The sequence below is a fragment of the Cibotium barometz genome, chromosome 17 (assembly GCF_041138505.1).
Source record: "Cibotium barometz isolate CiBa-2024 chromosome 17, ASM4113850v1, whole genome shotgun sequence".
Classification (NCBI taxonomy): Eukaryota; Viridiplantae; Streptophyta; class Polypodiopsida; order Cyatheales; family Cibotiaceae; genus Cibotium; species Cibotium barometz.
Genome location: NC_141062.1, coordinates 31,921,653 through 31,941,301, shown reverse-complemented (window position 1 = coordinate 31,941,301; position 19,649 = coordinate 31,921,653). Strand labels below are relative to the sequence as shown.

The following is a 19,649-nucleotide window of genomic DNA, read 5'->3' as shown; positions in this document are numbered from 1 at the left end:
ATCCAGGAACATCCCCAAATTCACCTTTAGGAACTTGCATGTTCTTGGTTTCATCTAGGTGTATATATATATGTGTGTGTGTGTGTGAGAGAGAGAGAGAAAGAGAGAGAGAGATTATGTACATCAATAATATATATAAGAGCAATCTAATTAAGCGGTGCCTGCTCCCTACTCCATCAACCAGATAATTCCACGCCTTACAAACTGGTAATAGAGAGCACAAAGTGATACACTAAACACAATATGGGCTCCCCTCGCAATCTTAAGAAACAACCTACAGAGCAAAGCTGTGTAACAGTGGTAGATATAGTGTCCCAAGCTCAAAAGGCATGCCTGCAGCGCAGAAGACGAAGCCCATGGTAAAGCCGTGGGTTTTCAAGTTCTCTAATAAAATGATTTGGAGATGAAAAAGAGAAGCAGAGGATTGAAAAGCAAAAGTTAAAAGAAAAAGCTTTTTCGCATTCAATCCTCACAGTTTTACTTTTTTTAAAATATTTGAAGATTGAATTTATGGTCATCCTTATAAACACTTCTCTTTTATACATAGTAAAATGCCTCTTGGCCCGGCTACCTCTCCTACATCCACATAGACCCTTCATGCCGAATGGGTTGCAGCTGACTTTGCTCCTTGGTTACCCCTTTTAAAGAGCCTTGCCTCTACCCCCCTCAAAACATCTCACAAAACTGAGAGACAGAGGAGAAAGAATACTCAGGAAGAGGAAGATGGCGCAAGCCATGCAATGGGCACTGCAGAACGGTATTGTCATTGAAGGACCAAGATGTCATGTGGGAGGTATGGCTCACAATACATTTTGTCGAGACCGAGGAGAAAGAATACTCAGGAAGAGGAAGATGGCGTGAGCCCTGCTATGGGCACTGCAGAACGGCATTGTCATTGAAGGACCAAGATGTCATGTGGGAGGTATGGCTCACAATACATTTTGGCTGTGGGAGATTTTCTCTCATTGAGCTCTTTGCTGGACTGATGTAGCAAGTAACAACTTCCAGAAGTGCTTGACGAAGTACCATGCCTAAAGAAGTGGCATGCTGAAGAATTTCCTAAAGAAGTATCATGCCCTGTGAGGAGCCTGTCAAGGAGCAAGAAATAATGAAGGGAGTGGAGGATGGTCCTAGATTGAACCTCATCATAGTGGTCATAGTGGAGCTTGATGAATTCACCAACCCTCCACAACAATTGGCAACAGTAAATGAGTGAACCTTTCACTCGTGATTAACCCAACTCTGGCCAGGTTGAACCTTTCACTCATGCTCAACCCAACTCTGGCCAGGTTCCTCCACACAATTCTTCTGTCTATAATGTTCCACCTCAGCTGCACACTGTTGCAGCCCGGCTTCAGCATAGATGTTGCACATCAAAACATATGCAGCAGCCTCCTTAGGCTGCAGATTTACTGCATGATCAAACACTTGTTTTGCCAGCTCCACGTTGCCATGCATGCGACAAGCACCCAGCAAGCTCAGCAAAATGGTCAGCGGAGCCTGCATCGGCATCCTTTCGAACATCTTCTCTGCCCTCTCGAAGTCCCCTGCACGGCCAAGGAGGTCTAGCATAATACCATAATGCTTCAAGTCTGGAGTTATGCCATAATCTCTGCTCATGGATTCAAAATACTCAACACCTTTGGCAACAAAGCCAGCACGACAGCAAGCTAAAAGAACCGCATTAAAGGTTGCTTCATTGGGTTTAACGCCTGACTGTTTCATTTTCTCAAACATGTGCAGAGTTGCTCCAGTGTTTCCGGCCCCTGCATGACCAGCAATGTATGCATTCCATGACACCACATCACGCTCATGCTTGGGTAGCTCATCAAATATACCCTGTGCATCTGCCATGCTTGCACAACTCCCATATGCATGAATTAGAGTGGCTACCACAGAGGGCACCCAATCACATCCAGCAGAGACAATGTCAAAGTGGATCTCTTTACATAGCTCCAAGCTTCCTGTTTCATGGCAAACTTGAAGAAGACAGATAAATGTAGCATCATTCATAATCACCCTATTCTTTTGCATCTGTCTGTACAAGTCTAATGCCTTCTCTCCTTGGCTGTGCTCAACATATGCTAAAAGCATCGCATTCCATGACACAACACTGCGGTGGGATAATCTACCAAACACGTCCTCTGCCTCCATGATGACCCCACACTTACCATACATACTCAGAAGGGCAGTACCCACCCCCACATCTGATGCAAACCCTTTCATGCCGGCATCAGCAAGTAATGCCTGTCCAATTTCCAAAGCCTTTCTCTTGATTGACCGTCCCTCTGCAAAAAAATCTTCTTCCTTCTCTGCAAAGGTGGCACATGCTTGAAGGACGATCACAAATGTCAGCTGGTCTGGACTCGTACCTTCCTCTTGCATCAGGCTGTACAGTTGCAAAGCCTTTTCTACTTGGCCCTGCTCCATATAAGCTGATAGCATAGCAGTCCACGACACAACATCATGGTGGGACAATGCACAAAAGGCATCCTCTGCTTCAGCAATGGTTCCACACTTCGCATACATGGTCAATTGGGCAGTACCAATGAAGGCATCTGATGCAAAGTAACTCATGTGGATATCAGCAACTAGTGCCTGTCCAATTTTTAAAGCCACCACTTTAGTTGGTTTTCCCTTCAAAACAACAGCCTCTTCTTTCTCTCCAAGTATAGCACACGCCTGAAGGGTGATTACATACATCAGTTGGTCTGCACTCATTCCATTCTCTTGCATCTGTCTGTACAACTGCAAGGCCTTCTCTCCTTTCCCCAGCTCAACATATGCTGAAAGCATCGCCCTCCATGACACGAGGTCACGTTGAGACATTGCACGAAACACAGCCTCTGCTTCAGTGATGGCCCCACACTTCCCATACATACTCAAAAGGGAGGTGCCAACAAAGGTATGCGATGCGAAGTCCTTCTTGTGGGCATCTGCATGTAATGCCTGTCCAATTTCCAGAGCTATCAACTTGATTGACTGTCCATCCACAATAAGCGCTTCTTCCTTCTCTGCAATGGTGGTGCATGCCTGAAGAGCAATCACAAACACCATCCGGTCCACTCTCAAGCATTCCTCTTGCATCTGTCTAAACAACTTTAACGCTTTTTCAGCTTGGCCCTGCTCAACATATGCTGAGAGCATCGAAGTCCATGACACAATGTCACGCTCAGACAGCTCACTAAAAACATCCTCTGCTTCCACAATGGCCCCACCCTTGCTGTACATATTCACGAGGGTGCTGCCAACAAAGAAACCTGATGCAAGGCCTTTCCTTCGGGCATCAGCATGTAATTTCCTGCCTAGTTTAAGGTCTTGTACAATACTACAAGCTTTGAAGAGGCTTACATAAGTATAACTGTTGGGCTCCACGTTATCATCTTGCATACACTGATGCATTCTAAGTGCTTCTTGAGCATTTCCACACTCCAGATAGGCAGAGATCATGGCAGTCCAGGAGACAACACTACGGCGATGCAATGTGGTGGATATCATGCGTGCATCTTCAATGGCACCACACTTTGCGTAAGTCACCACCAAGTTATCACCCACGATGCCAGTCAGCTCGGCAGGCTTATGCAGAGCAATATGGGCTTGCACGCGCTTGGCATGATCAAGGGCCTTCCTCTTAGTGCATGCTTGGAGAAGGGACTTGTATGAATTGGTGAAGAGGGCTGTGTGCTTACTAGAGAGCACATCCATGGCCATATCCAGCTGCCCTTTATCGCATAGGTTTCGGATAAGGTCATCATCAGATGAAGGAGCGGTAGCAGAGGAGCCATGCCCTTTCTCCATCTGCAGATGCTGCTGAGGGGAAGGAGCATCACTAACATCATCATCATAATTAACATGATGATGGCCATAGAGGGTGGGTAGACGAGACTCCACCCAGGGGGGCTTGTGACGATTGTCCAACCAAAGGGGCTGTTTGGAGGCCTTGTGGCGAAAGTCGGGGTAAGTAGGGTTTCTCTTGTTGGGCCTGTTGTCCCACCATTGAGAGGGGTTTGAGAAGAGGTCTTCCCATAGCTCCTGCTGTCTCTCCTGTTGTTGCTGGCGGCTTCTCTTTCCCTGTTGTAGTTGTTTCTCCTCTGGGTGTGATGCTGCTGTTGGTGGCATTAGCATTGCAGTAGAGAGAGCCGCCATGTCTCCTCTGAAGGCAGAGCCGATGTATTTGCATGGTTTCCCTGGTTCCTTTTGTATACAGCAACACGAGTTCCTCTTAATCTAAGGGACTCCACAGGCATTGCATCGATGGTCAACCGACATCAAGGCGCAGGGCCGTGTAACGACGGTTTGGAATTTCACAAATACTTCGCGATAACAAGCAGTGCTTGGCTTGGTTGGAAATTGACACTACTCACACACATCACTAAGGAGCCCTTAATTTAAGGAATGATTTTTCATACATTTTAGTTATAAAACCGGCTTATAGGAGAGATTTCAAAAACAAAACTCCATAGATTTAAGAGTTATTTTTATTTTGATTGGTTAAAATTTTGTTTTTTTTGAACACTGAGCTTAAGCATAGACCATGCCTGCCCATTTCACAGCTATTGCCTGGCAGTTAGCCTGCTTTTGTCTTAAGTGTTGTTGCGTAAACTATAGAGGACCTCGGTCTCATCGATGGAGAGTTTTGTTTTTTCTTTACCACCACAAACTCTCCACATGTGGGCACACAGGTTTAAACCTCGTTGGACCGTTGGTTGTTTGAGATGGTGCTTTGTAAAGACTAGTTCTACACTTGCGTGTTGCTGTGGGGCGACAGTGCCCCCACCCGTGCACAATTTGTCCCTTTGTACGTTGTTGCCACGTGGCTAGAGGACAAGGAAAGGATATGGTTTTAGAAGAGATTAGAGGAGATGCTAGAGAGAGTAACATGTGGCAAGGGGAAAAACCTATGCTTAATAGAATAGATAGGGTGTGTGTTGTAATTTCTAATTCTCCAAAAATTTTTATAAAAAAAGAATACTCAACCTAATGGTACGGTTCTTTTCTTGAAAGTTTGAGGCCAATGGATTCGAATCCAAATCTTGGTAGTGCTCATAAACATCAGCGATGCTCAATCGAAAAACTCCTCAACCAAGAGAGTGGGCTCGCCACCTGAAAAGGACAAAAAACCCATGTGTAGAAGTATCCTTACCCCTAAGCAAACCTCCTACGAACTTATAAAGAAAGGTCGTGCCATGCAATTTTCTTTCTAAATATGAGCATATCGATTTTGTATTGACAAAAGCATTTGGCCTTTCGAGTTTAATGAGGCACGTATGTGCCAAGTTGACCTAGACTTGAAAAACAAAACAAAACAATTTTGCATCAAAAATTGGCTAGCTATAGGCACCTTCATTCCCAAACATAAACATAAACATGTGGTCCAAGCATAGATGTTGAAGGTCAAACCTCCTCTCTCCATCTCATATTATTAACCAAAAACAAGATTCCCAATTGCATATAAAATGCAATCCATCTTGTTAAGTTTTAACTGCCATAACACTCAATTACCAAAAAAAAAGTTAAAAAGAAGAAAGATTTTATTTTTGAGTATAGGAAATCTCATTTTGTAAAAATCTAATAATTAAAATAATATAATAAAACTTAATTAATAATAAAAGGAAATCCAATGTCCACGTTCCAAAGAATTGTGCACTGTGTATGCTTTCTCTTACAAACTACATCATCACACATATGCCCATCTTGCAAAGAATTGTGCACTTTGTATGCTTTCTCTTACAAACTACATCATCTCATAATGTTGTCTCAAGAAGTCAACCACAGTGCCAGCTTGGACTTTCTCTAAGTCAATACATGAGGCTCAAGGCTATATCCATACATCAGCATAAAAGAACTTACCTTAGTAGTAGAGTGCTTATCCCTATTGTAAGCAAACTATACTAACAAAAAGGACTTCCTAGTTAGACTATCTCATGGAGACATATGCACGCAACTATGCATGAAGCATGTCCTCCACTGTCTAAGCATATTATCCTTCAAACTTACAATGATAAGATGCACTCATACTTTTAGTGTCTAATGCCTTGAATGCCTCATGGTAGGAATGTCCACTATTTAGGATCTCAATCACTAATAATTTCAATTAGCAAGCTGTAAGGGCTAAATATCTTCTCAACAAATAATTCAGCTAGTTGTACAATTAAGATTTTCTCTTTAGTAGTAATAAGTCTCGCCAACTTGGTGAGTCAATCAATGATCATTGAAATGGCATTTTCTTGATTCCCTTGCATCCATGTATTTTCGAATACTCGAAAGCATTCCACATGCATGAGCGACTTGCATGTATTCCCTTGGATTAGTTTTTGGGTAAGAATTGAAAGGAAAATATCTTGAAAGTAATACTAAAACAAAATGTTATCAAATCTTGTGTGTGCTCTATTATGTCTTCTATAAACTTTACCTTGTCTTCTACAAACTCTAACTTGGTTTCTACATAGTCGGACTTCCTCGTCAACTCCCTCATCTACTCTCCCATAGTTGTCTCTCTACTAAGGGTAGTGTTTGTCAAGAGAAAAAAGTAATGTTCATTGATTGGATAGATAAACCAAAATTTCCCTCTTATGCACTCTTCATGTTGGCAACTTAGCAACGAGTTTTGCATGTGAGAGACTAGATGACCTTGAATCTTCTCTGATGTAGCTTGAAACTACCTGTTTAAGGCTGAAAATTAGATGCTCTTTTTGTCTACTTTTTTGTCTTTCAGTTTGTCATAATCGGATGTAATGTGAAGTGTCTTTTGGAATCTGGATGGAAGTTAGAAGTCGTGGGAGTGTGCGCTTTTGCCGCACAGGTCATAGCTGGGGACTTGCTGAACACCATATGCAAGCCACGAATGGCTGCAAGCATACAACCAGGAAAGTAAGCTCAAACAGAATGCAAAAGGTGTGTCACTCACCGCTCAACCGCCGCCTTGAAGGATTCCCACGTCGCAGTGAGGAAGGAGCCGCCGTCGTCGCTCAGGCAATAGGGTTCGCATTCTTTGATCAGCTTAGAAGCTAGATCTTTACGAAGCTCCTTAGGTCTGGAAAGCCATTAACCAAAAAGTTAACAATCTTCTCACTCCATTCAGGCATTGTCTCCACCATGAACAGGGAAGTGTCAGGTGTATGCGAGACAAATGATCAGCCATAACATGTTTTTTGCCAGGTCTCACAACAACAGTGAAATCAAACTCAAGAAGAATCAATAACCATCGTGTGATTCTTCCTGTGGAGCATGGTTTGTTTACCAGATACAACAATGCTTGATGATCCACATAGAAAACAAACTTGGTGGCAAGGAGGTAATAACGAAATTTCCTTACTGCATATATCATTGCCAACCCTTCTCGCTCCGTAGTGGTGTAGTTCATCTCAGCATCGTTCAACTGGCAACTAGCAAAGCTAATGGGGTAGTCTAGCTTGTGTTCTCCAGGTTGAGTTAACACACACCCAATAGCAAAGTTTGATGCATCAATATGCACATGGAAGAGTAAATCCCAGTTAGGCATTCTCAAGATTGGAGCACTCACCAAGGCCTTCTTTAATAGCTCATAGGCACGGTCACATTCTTCGGTCCAAATAAACTCGATGAGAAGCTTATACAATGGTCGAGCTATCTCAGCGAAGAAGAGAATAAACCTTCGATAATAACCAACGTGGCCCATAAAGCGTTGGACTCCCTTGTAGTTGGTGGGTGGTGGCAATTCCAGAATGACCTTGATTTTACTCTCGTCCGTGGAAATCCCATTTTTGGACACTATATGCCCTAAGATAACTCCTTGTTTAACCCAGAATTGGCATTTGAAAGGATTCAAGGAGATGCGATATAATCTACACCTTTCAAATATTTTTCGTAAACACATCAAGTGCTCATCCCAAGAGGAATGAATACAAAGATCATCTAAGAAAGCTTCACAGAAGTCCCTTAGATATTCCTTAAAGGCCGTGTTTATCAATCGTTGGAATGTTACAGGTGCATTGGTCAAGCCAAAAGCCATGACGCGAAAGGCAAACACTCCAAACTCCGTGATAAATGCTGTTTTAGCTTGGTCCTCGACTGCAATTGTGATCTGATTGTAACCCGAGTACCCATCTAAAAAGCTATATGTCTCCTTGCCTGCCACTCTTTCAAGCACATGTTCAGAATATGGCAAGGGGTAATGATCCCTTCTGGTGGCTGCATTAACCTTTTTGAGATCAACGCACACTCTGAGTTTCCCATTCTTCTTTGGTACGATGACTATCGAAGAAACCCATTTTGAGTGCTCAATAGGGTATATGAATCCACATTTTACAAGCTTTTCAATTTCCTCTTGTACAATCTTTGCGTACTTAGGATTCATTGGGTAGGGACGTTGCTGGACTGGTTTAGCAGTGCTAATCATTGGAATCGTGTGTTGCACCACCGAGGGTGGAACACCCTTCATATCATGATATGTCCAAGCAAATATGTCCTTGAATTCTTTAAGAAGCTTCGTAAGTGCAGCTTCTTCCGCCTTGGTGAGGTCTTGAGCAATAAAAACTGGTTTAGACTCCTCACCCGGATTTGCTAAGTCTATCTCCTTAACTACCGCAGGGCCATCGTAGACACCGCTACTCCCATTGGTAGGCGTTCGTTGGACTTTTGTGTAGACCACTTTACGTTCCCCTGTGGTAAATGATTTGAAATGCTCGCGTGCAGGGTGTAAGTCTACTGGTTCTTGTTGTGCCAGGCTTTTTTCTTTCAATTCCGCTTCATTTTGTTGCTGAGCCAACTCTTGGTTTTGCCGCCTTCTTGCAGTACGACTTAGTTTCGGCTTCTCTTCGATTTCTAATTGGGCGACGTCATGAGGTTGCGGAATACACCACATGACACTTTGGAGGTATTATCCCCAATTATCCGCTGCTAACTTTCGATGAGCATCAATGGCTCCTACATAACTAAGCCATTCTGCATTGGATCTTTCCTTGTTTATTGCAGTGTGTACATTAGCTCGATAGCGTTGGCGCTTATGTCTCGTTTTCTTCTTACCAAGTTTTTGATTTTTGTTTCTATCAGATTCGGACTCACTTGGTCGATCTTCACTTGTGTCCCCCTCACTTTCAGATGAATTGCAAGAGGTCACTGTCCTAGGCCTTGAGCACCTTGCTTCCACATTTGGGTGAATATTTGATTCATCCCCCCCATCAGACTCAGAGTTAGTTTCTTCTTGAGATTCATACTCAGAGTTGCATTGGTCAGAGTCTTCGCTACTTTCAGTGTCAGTGGAGTTTGCCACTTTCTCGCCATCAGGAGTCAAGTGCATAACACCTATCATGTTTATTGGCACTAACGGTGGCATATCTTGCCCCTCAGGTGTTACCCAACTTGTGCCTCTATTTTCCCATGTGTCTATGGTTGCCGCTAGGTGTACCCAATCCACGTTATCCGACTCAGTCATACCCGGTAGGACATCCATATAAGGAGAATCTTTCCCATCATTAGTCTCTTTTTTGCATGTATAGCAATACCTTAATGGGGCGGAGTGAATAGTGGTATCCGATCGATTATCAATGATAACCTTACTTCCTAAAGGATGTGCACAACCATTCTCAAGATCAACTCGAATGACAGAGTCTTGGAATTGTAGATAGACATGATTTTTCGACCAGTCATGCACCATTTGTGCTTCCCTCATGAAAGGACGTCCTAAGATCATTTGATATGACATAGGATGCTTGGAGAAATCCATTACAATGAAGGTATGTCGTACCTTGTATCCCAGAACCTTGATCTTAAGGTCCCTTAACATTCCAATAGGTTTAGCAATAGTTCCGTTTGCCATCTTAACCACTATGTTTGTGACTTCGAGGTGAGGTCTCCCCATAGATTCCCAACAGTTTTTAGTCACAATGCTCACTCCAGCACCACCATCAAGGATTCCCTTTAGAGTTAATCCCTTGGTAGTAATAGGGAGGGTTGCATTAGATTTGTCACCTTCAAAGTACTGTCCCAACTTGTTCACAGGTATTTCAATGACCGCGTCTTCATCTAGGTTGGGTTGTAGATCCCAATGTTCCCCTTCATCTTGAAGCGTGTCGGGTCTATCCATATTTGCAAATTGTGGTAGCCCCGCCTTTAGTTCTCCATTGAGAAATGCTCGAAGAGCTAAGAATAGCTCAGGATCTCCGTATAATTTGGATATGATCGTGGTTCTGATTTTAGAGGACATGAAATCCATTAGCTTGGACACATTCAATGGTACTTTTCAAGATATCGCTCCTTGACTAGGAACTGGTGAAGATGGAATCACTTCCTCTTCGATGGGGTCAGGCATTCCCTCACTAAACATTCTTTCAAGCAAAAAGGGTGTTTGCCCACTTCCTGATGTCCTATCCTCACTTTCTTCCCGAATGATACTAGGTATAGCTAACGGTTTATGGTTCTTGTGAGGCTAAACTTGTGTAGGAAACACTGTGTCTGGAATTTTGATTTTTCTCGGGTTTGGCTCCAGTTCTCTTTGTGTTTCTTCCACCAAACCCCTTAAGTGTTGCACTTGTTCAATCTCCTCAACTGGGTTTGGGTAAGTTCCAATCTTTTTCTTTAGGGTTTTTGGCCCACGTGGCTTGTCTTGGGGAGTCTCAGTCAGTTTGGGTGGTCGAGAGGGCATTAACTGACTTGGTTGTGGGGCCGAGGAAGTTTCCTTCTGTTTCCCCTTATTTATGTACTCGCTTGATTCTCCTTCATTGAGCTCCCGGCGAGTGGGTTCCTCCCTTAAGGTAGTGGCTTTGGTCCCCATGGTTTCTATTGAATTAGAATCATCTTCAGGATTATTCATATACACGGGGTCGTCTCCTGTCCCTATGTTAGTCTTTGAACTGGGCTTGGAGCTCGTGGCACATTAAGCGATCTCTTCCGCCGTGTTTTCTTTTTCTTTGCCTGAGCGATTGATGCAGTATCCCTCTCTTCAAGAATGTAGTTTTGATTTTGAAGCATTGACCGTGTAACTACATTCGCAGGTACAACGGGTGTGGTTCCTCGTGCTTGATTGGTGACCTCAACCAAATTCAATGGCGTAATCTTGGGTGCATTAGGATTATGCGGACATTGAGCGATCAAATGATCTATGCCACAACGATTACATGTAAGTACCGGCATTCTCGATGTGCTCCCTTGATTTGGTTGCATTTGAGTAGCGATCTTCTGTAGCCTATTAAGGCACTTCGTCGTAGCATTGAAGAGGTGGTCTCCTCGCGCCAAGGTATTAAGGTTTTGCCCTCTTGTGGCGAGAGCAGCCGCTTGATATACAAGCTTGACTTGCCCGAAATGATCCTCCATGTAGTACTGGGGAATCATTTGAAACGTATCAATCCCATATGGAGCAGTGGGGTCTATCTCCTCTTCATAATCCCCACACGCACTATGTGACTCACAACCCATCTGGTTTATTGGGGTAATCCTTGGATGTGGAGGTTGTGGTCCTAGCACACTGGCAGTGGTTACGGCACAGACTGGACTACATTCGGATTCCTTGGAACTATGTGCTGTGAGTGACGGTTGCTCAACAGGTTGTGCAGGCATTAGCGCGGGTACTTGAGGTGTGTTTGACCAGGCTAGTGGTGCTTGATTTGCCAACATTCGCTTAAGTACTAGGCAATCTTTAGATTGATGGCCATACTTACCACATGCATTGCAATTCCCATTGAATTTGACTCTGAATGTGGGACATTCACTCGTACTATGTGGTCCTAAGCACACCGAACACCATTGTTGCTCTCTTCTTGGGTACATATGGCTATTTTGAGGAGCTCAATTACCCCTAAAGTATTCTTGGAGAGCCTTAGTAAGGTCGGTCATCACAGACATTTCGGATATCTTGGGCTCCTTGGCAATAGGTTTTACTGTCATTGGCTCGTGCCCAAATACTTGCGAACTAACAGATTTTGTCTCCAAAGATACCTTTTTACCTACAATCATCAAGTTGTCTTCTAACTGGATTGCATTGGCAGTGACTGCCTCCCACGTTGTAAGACCTCTAATGACTAGGCCATTGTATATGTCCTCGTGGCGCAATCCTCGAATGAATCTATCGAGCAGTTGGTTATTATTGAAGCGCTCATCGGGAGTGCAGCGAGAATTTAGATGCTTCAATCGACTTATAAAGTCTCTCACTCACTCCCCTTCCTCGCGTTCAGCTTTTTGGAGTTGAGATGCTACTCCCAACCCTCACGTATGTATTCTTTCAAGAACAATCTCTTAAATGTGGGGTAGTGAGTGCGCTCTTCAACCCTTAAGGTTCGATACCAATCTCCGGCCTTCCCACTCAAGGTTAAGCCTAAGGCTTTACACTTATGCAGCTCATTATGCTCTTCCAAGGAATCACACACGTGTTCAAAGACTTCAATGTGCTTCCTAACATCCTCGTTACCACTGAAGTTTTGAGTGAGCTTAACTACTTGTACTGCCTTGCTTCTAGGTTCTCTCTCAGGCATACCCCGCATGTTTTCCGCAATAGATCGTCCGATCGTCTAAGCAAACGCTGCGAGATCACCTAGGTGAGCAGGCATAGCTGGTGGAGGCACTTCTGGGATAGCTTGGCTGATAGGAGTTGGCGTTGGTCTGGGTATGTTGGCAAATGACGTAGGATATGATATGTGACTAGGCCTAGCTCCTCTTGGATAAGGGTTGTGATAAGGTGGTCGTGGAGCATACGCCATTGGCATACTAAGAGGCGTAGGAGCTACATGAGCATGAGTAGTGATAGGTGCATAAGGTCGATAGGCACTGGCACGCACTGTTGTAGGTACTGTTCCACTAGGTAGCGGTGTCGTACTAACTACAGTGGTAACAGGTGCGCCTTCCGTCATGCTCATCATTGGGGTAGGCATTGTGGATTCCCTAATGGAAAGTTGAGCCAAGGTTGGAAAGCTAAAGTTACTGCTCGTGGGCTCAACCTGCATTGAGACTCCAGGCGAAACAACATACGAAGGGTCTATGGGACTCACCGAGGGAGTCTCCAATTGTGATAGGGTTGGTTGTTTGGCCTTGCCTGTATCCAAAAATCTCATAGGGCCAGTGGAACCTAAGTTCACTCCCCTATTTTTCTTACTTCGCTTGTCGCATGTTCAGAGCGTGTAGCTCTACTAAAGGTCTCTATTAGACGACTAAACATGCTAGATCCGAGTTGTGGGACCCAAACTGGCATGTTTTGGCTTGTCTCCTCAGGGTTCTTGGTAGGGTGCCCTTCCATGGCTTCTGAGTCAGAGGACGAGTCACTATCCACTATTCGTGGATCTTGGGTTGCACTCCCTTGGGTTCCGGCCGAAGGCCAAGATGCTAACGTGGAGGGATGGTGTGAGCCTGCGTAGACTGAAACGCTTTCTAGTGGTTCAGGCTCTAGCACCCAACCAGAACGTAGATGCATGTGACGTGGGTACCCTACGTGCATTGGTAACTACCCTTGAAACTCACACAAGTGGTTTCTTAGGTGTTTCACACCCCGTTTTTACTTGTTTTTAGATTGTTTTTAACTTGTTTTGACCCCCTTACTTACGGTCGAACTTGGACTAGGGCGTGTGATAGCTCGAAACGAGCGTATCGTTCAAAGAGTCCTGGGGTGCTTTACAGCACCGTGTTTGCCTATCCGGAGCTCTCATGGTCCTCAAAACAGTCCGTTTCCCTATGGGGGAAGGGGCGAAAGCCTATTTGCCTGTGGAGGAAAGGATGAGGGCTTTATCCCACATGCTCACTTTACTCCTTGGGGAGTGGGCTACATATAGGGCACAACTTCCCATAAGCTCTCACTTGAAAGAAAGCTATGGAGGCTCACTCTCCTATATATATATATCAAAAGTCCGAGACCGAGGCCGGGGTTGGGGTTCATTGGGGGTTTTTCTTTTCAAAATTTTTTCTCCAATTGAAAAATCTTTCCTCTCCACACGTTTGTTTTTTTCTTTAAAAATAAAATTTAATTTTTTATTTTTTATTTTTTATTTTTTATTTTTCAAAACTTTCTAGGGTTCAGCCTTGGCCGCGGCGCAGTTCGCACACAGCACAGGTCTGGGGATTCAGAAATCCCCCCTCACACGCAGAAAACCAGATAACAGAACGCACGCCCACACGCGGAGCGGAAAAATAACAAAAGAAATAGAAATGCAGAAGACAAATTGCAAAACACGGAAACACCTCAACAACAAACACACAGTCGCTTTCCTACAGTGTACATTGTAAATTAAACTTCACGCAGCAGCCCGAGCTGCAAACTGGAGCTTGGTGCAGGGCAACTCCCCGGCAGCGGCGCCAAAAATGTGCGCTTTTGCCGCACAGGTCATAGCTGGGGACTTGCGAGCCACGAATGGCTGTAAGCATACAACCAGGAAAGTAAGCTCAAACAGAATGCAAAAGGTGTGTCACTCACCGCTCAACCGCCGCCTTGAAGGATTCCCGCGTCGCAGTGAGGAAGGAGCCGCCGTCGTCGCTCTACCGCCTCTCCGCCGCCGTGCCGCTACACAGTGCTCGATCGCTCTCTCACTCTCTCTCTCTCTCTCTCTCTCTCTCTCTCTCACACGCAGGAGAAGGAAACCAAGGAGATAAGGCAAGAGCACTCTTGTATTCACAACACATGAGAATGAGGGTTTTAGGGTTACATTTGACTCTTATAGGTGACTTGGTCGTTCACACATGGGCGCCTATACATGGCCGGCCGATCCTAACCCTTACCCTGCTGATATTCAAGGTGCGCCTCTCATCGGCGATCACCCAATCCCCTTACCCTTAACATATGGTGCCGACAAGCCCGGCCCATGACTCAGAATATTTAAATTAATGACGTAAAACATAGTACGTCTCAATGTCTGTCCTCATAGGTTAACAGGGAGTCTTTATATATGGGGTAGTTCTTGGTGGTTAGGGAAAGAAGATGAAGATGAAGATGTTTTTTAGGCGGATTTTCTGTGTAGTTATGGACGGATTTCTGAATGCAAGATGCAATTTGTCAATCTATTTGTCAATCTACTTGTCAATCTAGTTGTTAATCTGTTTGTCACCAGTGCTGTCATTTAGTTTGTCAAATAGTCTGTCAGAAAGTCTGAAGTTCTTTAAATTTTGTGGAAGATGTGATAAGCTTTAAACACTTGGCGACCACGGTGTTTGTGATGAATTTCATACGCGGGCTTACATTCTTCTATTAATGGTGAGTGCTGGAAGATGAAGAGATTCATGTAGGCAACGGTTAGATTTTTTTTTCATTCATGCATTAATAGTGGCGGGGGTTTGAGTTCGCTCTGGAGGATTTAGGGGAATCATCTCATTTCTATTTTACAAGGTCAAGAGCAAGGCGTTTGGATTTGCAGCATCGGGGAGATGACCAACATCAACGAGGGTCGCAAGAAGGTGATGACAGTGGAATGTCAACAGATAGTTCTAATGAGGATTCAGACAATGCGGTGGTTAATTCAGGGGCAACAACTCCAGGATTAGCAGGAGGATTTCCACATGTATTAGCAACAGCAGTAATACAACAGGCATTATTGCCTCGAAGACGGTTGCAATTCAGTCCGTTACCGAATAGGAGAACCAATAGGCAGGTACCCCCAAATAGACCTTTTAACATGGTAGCAGCGTCTAGAGCAGATTTGCGCGTCAAATTCGGAAGCTTTTCAGGAAAGTCAAAAGAAGACCCTGATTGTCACGTAGCTCAATTTGAGACTCGATGGTGGCAGGCTAGAGGATTTGCCGGAGTATATGATGTGCAAGCCAAAATGCACCAGTTTGAGGCAACATTTGAGGGGAAAGTTGTGCAATGGTTTAGCAATTTTGTGCCAGGACATTTTGCAGATTATGATGCATTGAGGATTGTATTTTTGAATCGGTTTTGGGTGGAAAAGACCGCCAATGATGTGTTGACAAAACTTAAAGCAGTAAAGCAAAAGAGGATATTTGTGGAAGATTATACACAAAGGTTCAATCGGTATGTGAGAAGGCTCACTCCTCAAGAAAGGCCCACTGATGAGATGCTGGCAGCATATTATGTTAAAGGCCTCAGAAAGGAGTTGCGGAATGTAGTAGCTGGTGTTGATGTTGCGAGAGGAATGAATGAACTCATTAATACTGCAACTAGAGTGGAAAAAAGGTTTGGTTTGTCAGGTTTGAGCTCTGGAAAAAGACATTCAAAGAGGAGGAAGAAGAAGGAGAAAAAGAGGAAGAAGTCAAGTGATGACAGTACGGATGAGGATTCGGATACGGATTCTGATACGGGTTCAAGTTCAGGTAGTGATGATGATTCTAGTAGTGATTCAACACAAGAAGAAGAAACAAAAGGGGAAGTCAAGTAAGAAGTCAAAGGAAAAGACTAAGGAGGTGTCAGTTGAGAAGGCTGTGGAAAAGAATTTGAAAGAGATGGGATTTCAAAAGGAGTCAGAAAAGAAGATAGAGCACTGTGACATTTGTGTCAAAGATGGTCACAAAACCACGGATTGCTGGTATAATCCTAGTTTTAGGGGGGTAATTCCTGAGAGAATACAACAAAAGATGCAACAAAACATGACACAGTCTCATGGCATTTTTCCAGAAACTTTGGATGAGCAGAGATCATTTGGAAATCAAGGATGGCAAAGGCCGCAACAACCCTATCCGAATTGGCGACCACCAGGGAGACCACCATTTAGAGGAAATTTTAATCAAGGAGGAAGATCAAGATTTGGTGGATGGCAAAATTTTCGGCCATCATGGGGAAGAAATTGGAATCAACAACAGGGATTGGCAGCCGTCACCAAATTGGAATCAGCAAGGCTGGAATCAGCAGAACTGGACTCCGCAGGGGTGGAATCAACCAAGACCTCCTCAACAACTACCTCAGTTACCTGCACCCCCTGTGCAGCAAGCGGAAGTGAATAAACCTCCTCAGAGTAATATGGTGAATGTGGATGTTTGTTTGGAAGCAAGAGCAGGTGGAGTAATGGTGGAATGTGGAATAACATGTGACTGTTCGGAGTGTGTTGTACAGGATTCGAAAGTTTTGGCAGTTACACGTTCCAAAGCAAAGCTAAAGTCTCCATTGGATTGGGAGGAACAGAAGGATGTTCGTGAAGAAGTAACTGAAGGAATTTTGGATGTTCAACTGAAAGAGGAAATGCAGAAGAGAAAGAAGAAATCCTTGGATAAGGAGGATAAGTCAGAAGCATTGTTTCAAGAGTTGTTGAATAGTCCTATCAGTTTTACATTGGATCAGTTGCTTTCATTGGTTCCGATGTTTAGGGATCGAGTTTATTCGGCTATGAGGAAGTCGAAGGTGTCAGGAATCAGGGCTGTGTTGAATCAAAGTGTGGGCAGTCATCAGATTAGTCCTGAAGATGTGGATTTCACTGTTCCCACAGTTCAGCTGGATTTTGATGATCAAAGATTTTCAACAGTCTTTTTGGATGGTGGATCTGGAGTCAATATTTTGTTAGAATTGGAGTTTTTGAAGATGAAGAATGTTCAGCTTGAGCCAGCACCATTTCAGGTACGCATGGTGGAGCCGGGTTCAACCTATTGGGATGCTGAGGAAACAATCTCTTATCATACAAGGTTTGCAGTTTCCAATAAATTTTGTTGTTTTGTGGATGAAGGATGATGCAAATGCATATTCAATGCTGTTAGGAAGGCCGTGGTTTAGAACGGCAAAAGCTCAAGCAGGATTGGGAGAAGAATGTGGTCACATTGAAGAAGGGTAAGAAAGTGATTACAATACCAATGGGATCTAAGCAGGAGCTGTCAAGGGCAGTGAAGCCAATGATGGCACAACCAATTAGTTTGGCGGAAGAAGTTGAGGATGATGAGGAAGATAATTTTTTGGCAGCCAATCCAATAGTGGTTCCTGCTTTTGAAGTGGATGTGGAACGGATTCTTGATAGATATGTTGATTATCCGATTCAGGAGGATGTATTTTATCAAACAGTCGTCGACAGCACTTCCGAACAGATTCCACAGATAAAGGAAGAAAAAACTGATGATGGTGACAAGGTGGAAGAAGTTGATGATGCTACAGAGATTGCGCCTAAGGAGGCAATAATTAGAGTAGAGTTCTTGTATGATAAATTGATGAAGAAGGTTTCCAGAGTGAAGGAAGACGATTTGTAGGATTTAAATTTGGGATCTGTGGAGAATCCGAAGGTTGTCAAAGTGAGTGTCAACTTGGATGATGATTTCAAGGACAATTTAAAGGTGTTGTTGCAGGAATTCATGGATGTGTTTGCTTGGGATTATTCTGATTTGAAGGGTATGGATCCCCAGGTGTATAGGCATCAGATAAATTTAAAGGAGGATGCAGTGCCTGTGATTCAGCAAAGGTACCGAATGAATCCGAATTACGCCAAACAGGTGAAGGAAGAGTTGGATAAACTTCTCAATGTTGGATTTATTATCCCAGTGGATAAAGCAGAGTGGTTGTCCCCAATTGTGGTGGTGCCAAAGAAGTCAGGGAAAATTCGAGTTTGTGTGGATTACAGAAAGTTGAATGCAGCAAAACCATTGCAGATCCATTTCCATTGCCATTCATTGATTCAGTTTTGGATGATGTCGCAGGGCATGAGATGTATAGCTTTCTTGATGGATTTTTTGGCTATAATCTGATTCCAATGGCAGAAGAGGACATTGAGAAGACAGCTTTTATCACTGAATGGGGAGCATTTGCTTATACAGTGATGAGCTTTGGTTTGAAGAATGGACCACCTTCATTTTCAAAAGCAGCTTTCAAAACTTTTGAACCATATTTGACAGAATTTATGCGGGTTTGCATGGCTGATTTTTCAATTTTTGGGGAGAAGATTAAACATTTGGAGCATTTAAGGAAATGTTTGGGGAGGTGCAGGATGTTTAGAATGGCTTTAAACCCGCACAAATGTGCTATTGCCCTCTGAATTGCACTAATCTTGTCAGCATCAATTGACATCCCTTCCTTGGATATGATGTGACCAAGTAGCTTTCCTTTTTGGTTGGATAAACTTCTCAATGTTGGATTTATTATCCCAGTGGATAAAGCAGAGTGGTTGTCCCCAATTGTGGTGGTGCCAAAGAAGTCAGGGAAAATTCGAGTTTGTGTGGATTACAGAAAGTTGAATGCAGCAAAACCATTGCAGATCCATTTCCATTGCCATTCATTGATTCAGTTTTGGATGATGTCGCAGGGCATGAGATGTATAGCTTTCTTGATGGATTTTTTGGCTATAATCTGATTCCAATGGCAGAAGAGGACATTGAGAAGACAGCTTTTATCACTGAATGGGGAGCATTTGCTTATACAGTGATGAGCTTTGGTTTGAAGAATGGACCACCTTCATTTTCAAAAGCAGCTTTCAAAACTTTTGAACCATATTTGACAGAATTTATGCGGGTTTGCATGGCTGATTTTTCAATTTTTGGGGAGAAGATTAAACATTTGGAGCATTTAAGGAAATGTTTGGGGAGGTGCAGGATGTTTAGAATGGCTTTAAACCCGCACAAATGTGCTATTGCAGTTCAAAAAGGAAAGCTACTTGGTCACATCATATCCAAGGAAGGGATGTCAATTGATGCTGACAAGATTAGTGCAATTCAGAGGGCAATAGCACCGAATAATTTGAAGGCAGTTATGCGGTTTCTTGGTCAAACTAAATGGCATAGCCGTTATCTGAGATATTTGGCAGATGTGTGTGCACCTTTGAGTCATTTGACCAAAAAGG

At 43.7% G+C, this 19,649-nt stretch overlaps 1 protein-coding gene across 1 annotated transcript; it reads right to left on the bottom strand.

The window, feature by feature from the left end:
* Positions 1–520: 520 nt before the first annotated feature.
* On the bottom strand, positions 521–4,359 carry LOC147629889 (pentatricopeptide repeat-containing protein At2g03380, mitochondrial-like). Its single transcript, XM_086811401.1, has one exon. The coding sequence runs from the start codon at positions 4,144–4,146 to the stop codon at positions 1,261–1,263; it is 2,886 nt and encodes a 961-aa protein (XP_086667527.1). The 5' UTR covers positions 4,147–4,359; the 3' UTR covers positions 521–1,260.
* Between the last annotated feature and the right edge of the window lie 15,290 nt (positions 4,360–19,649).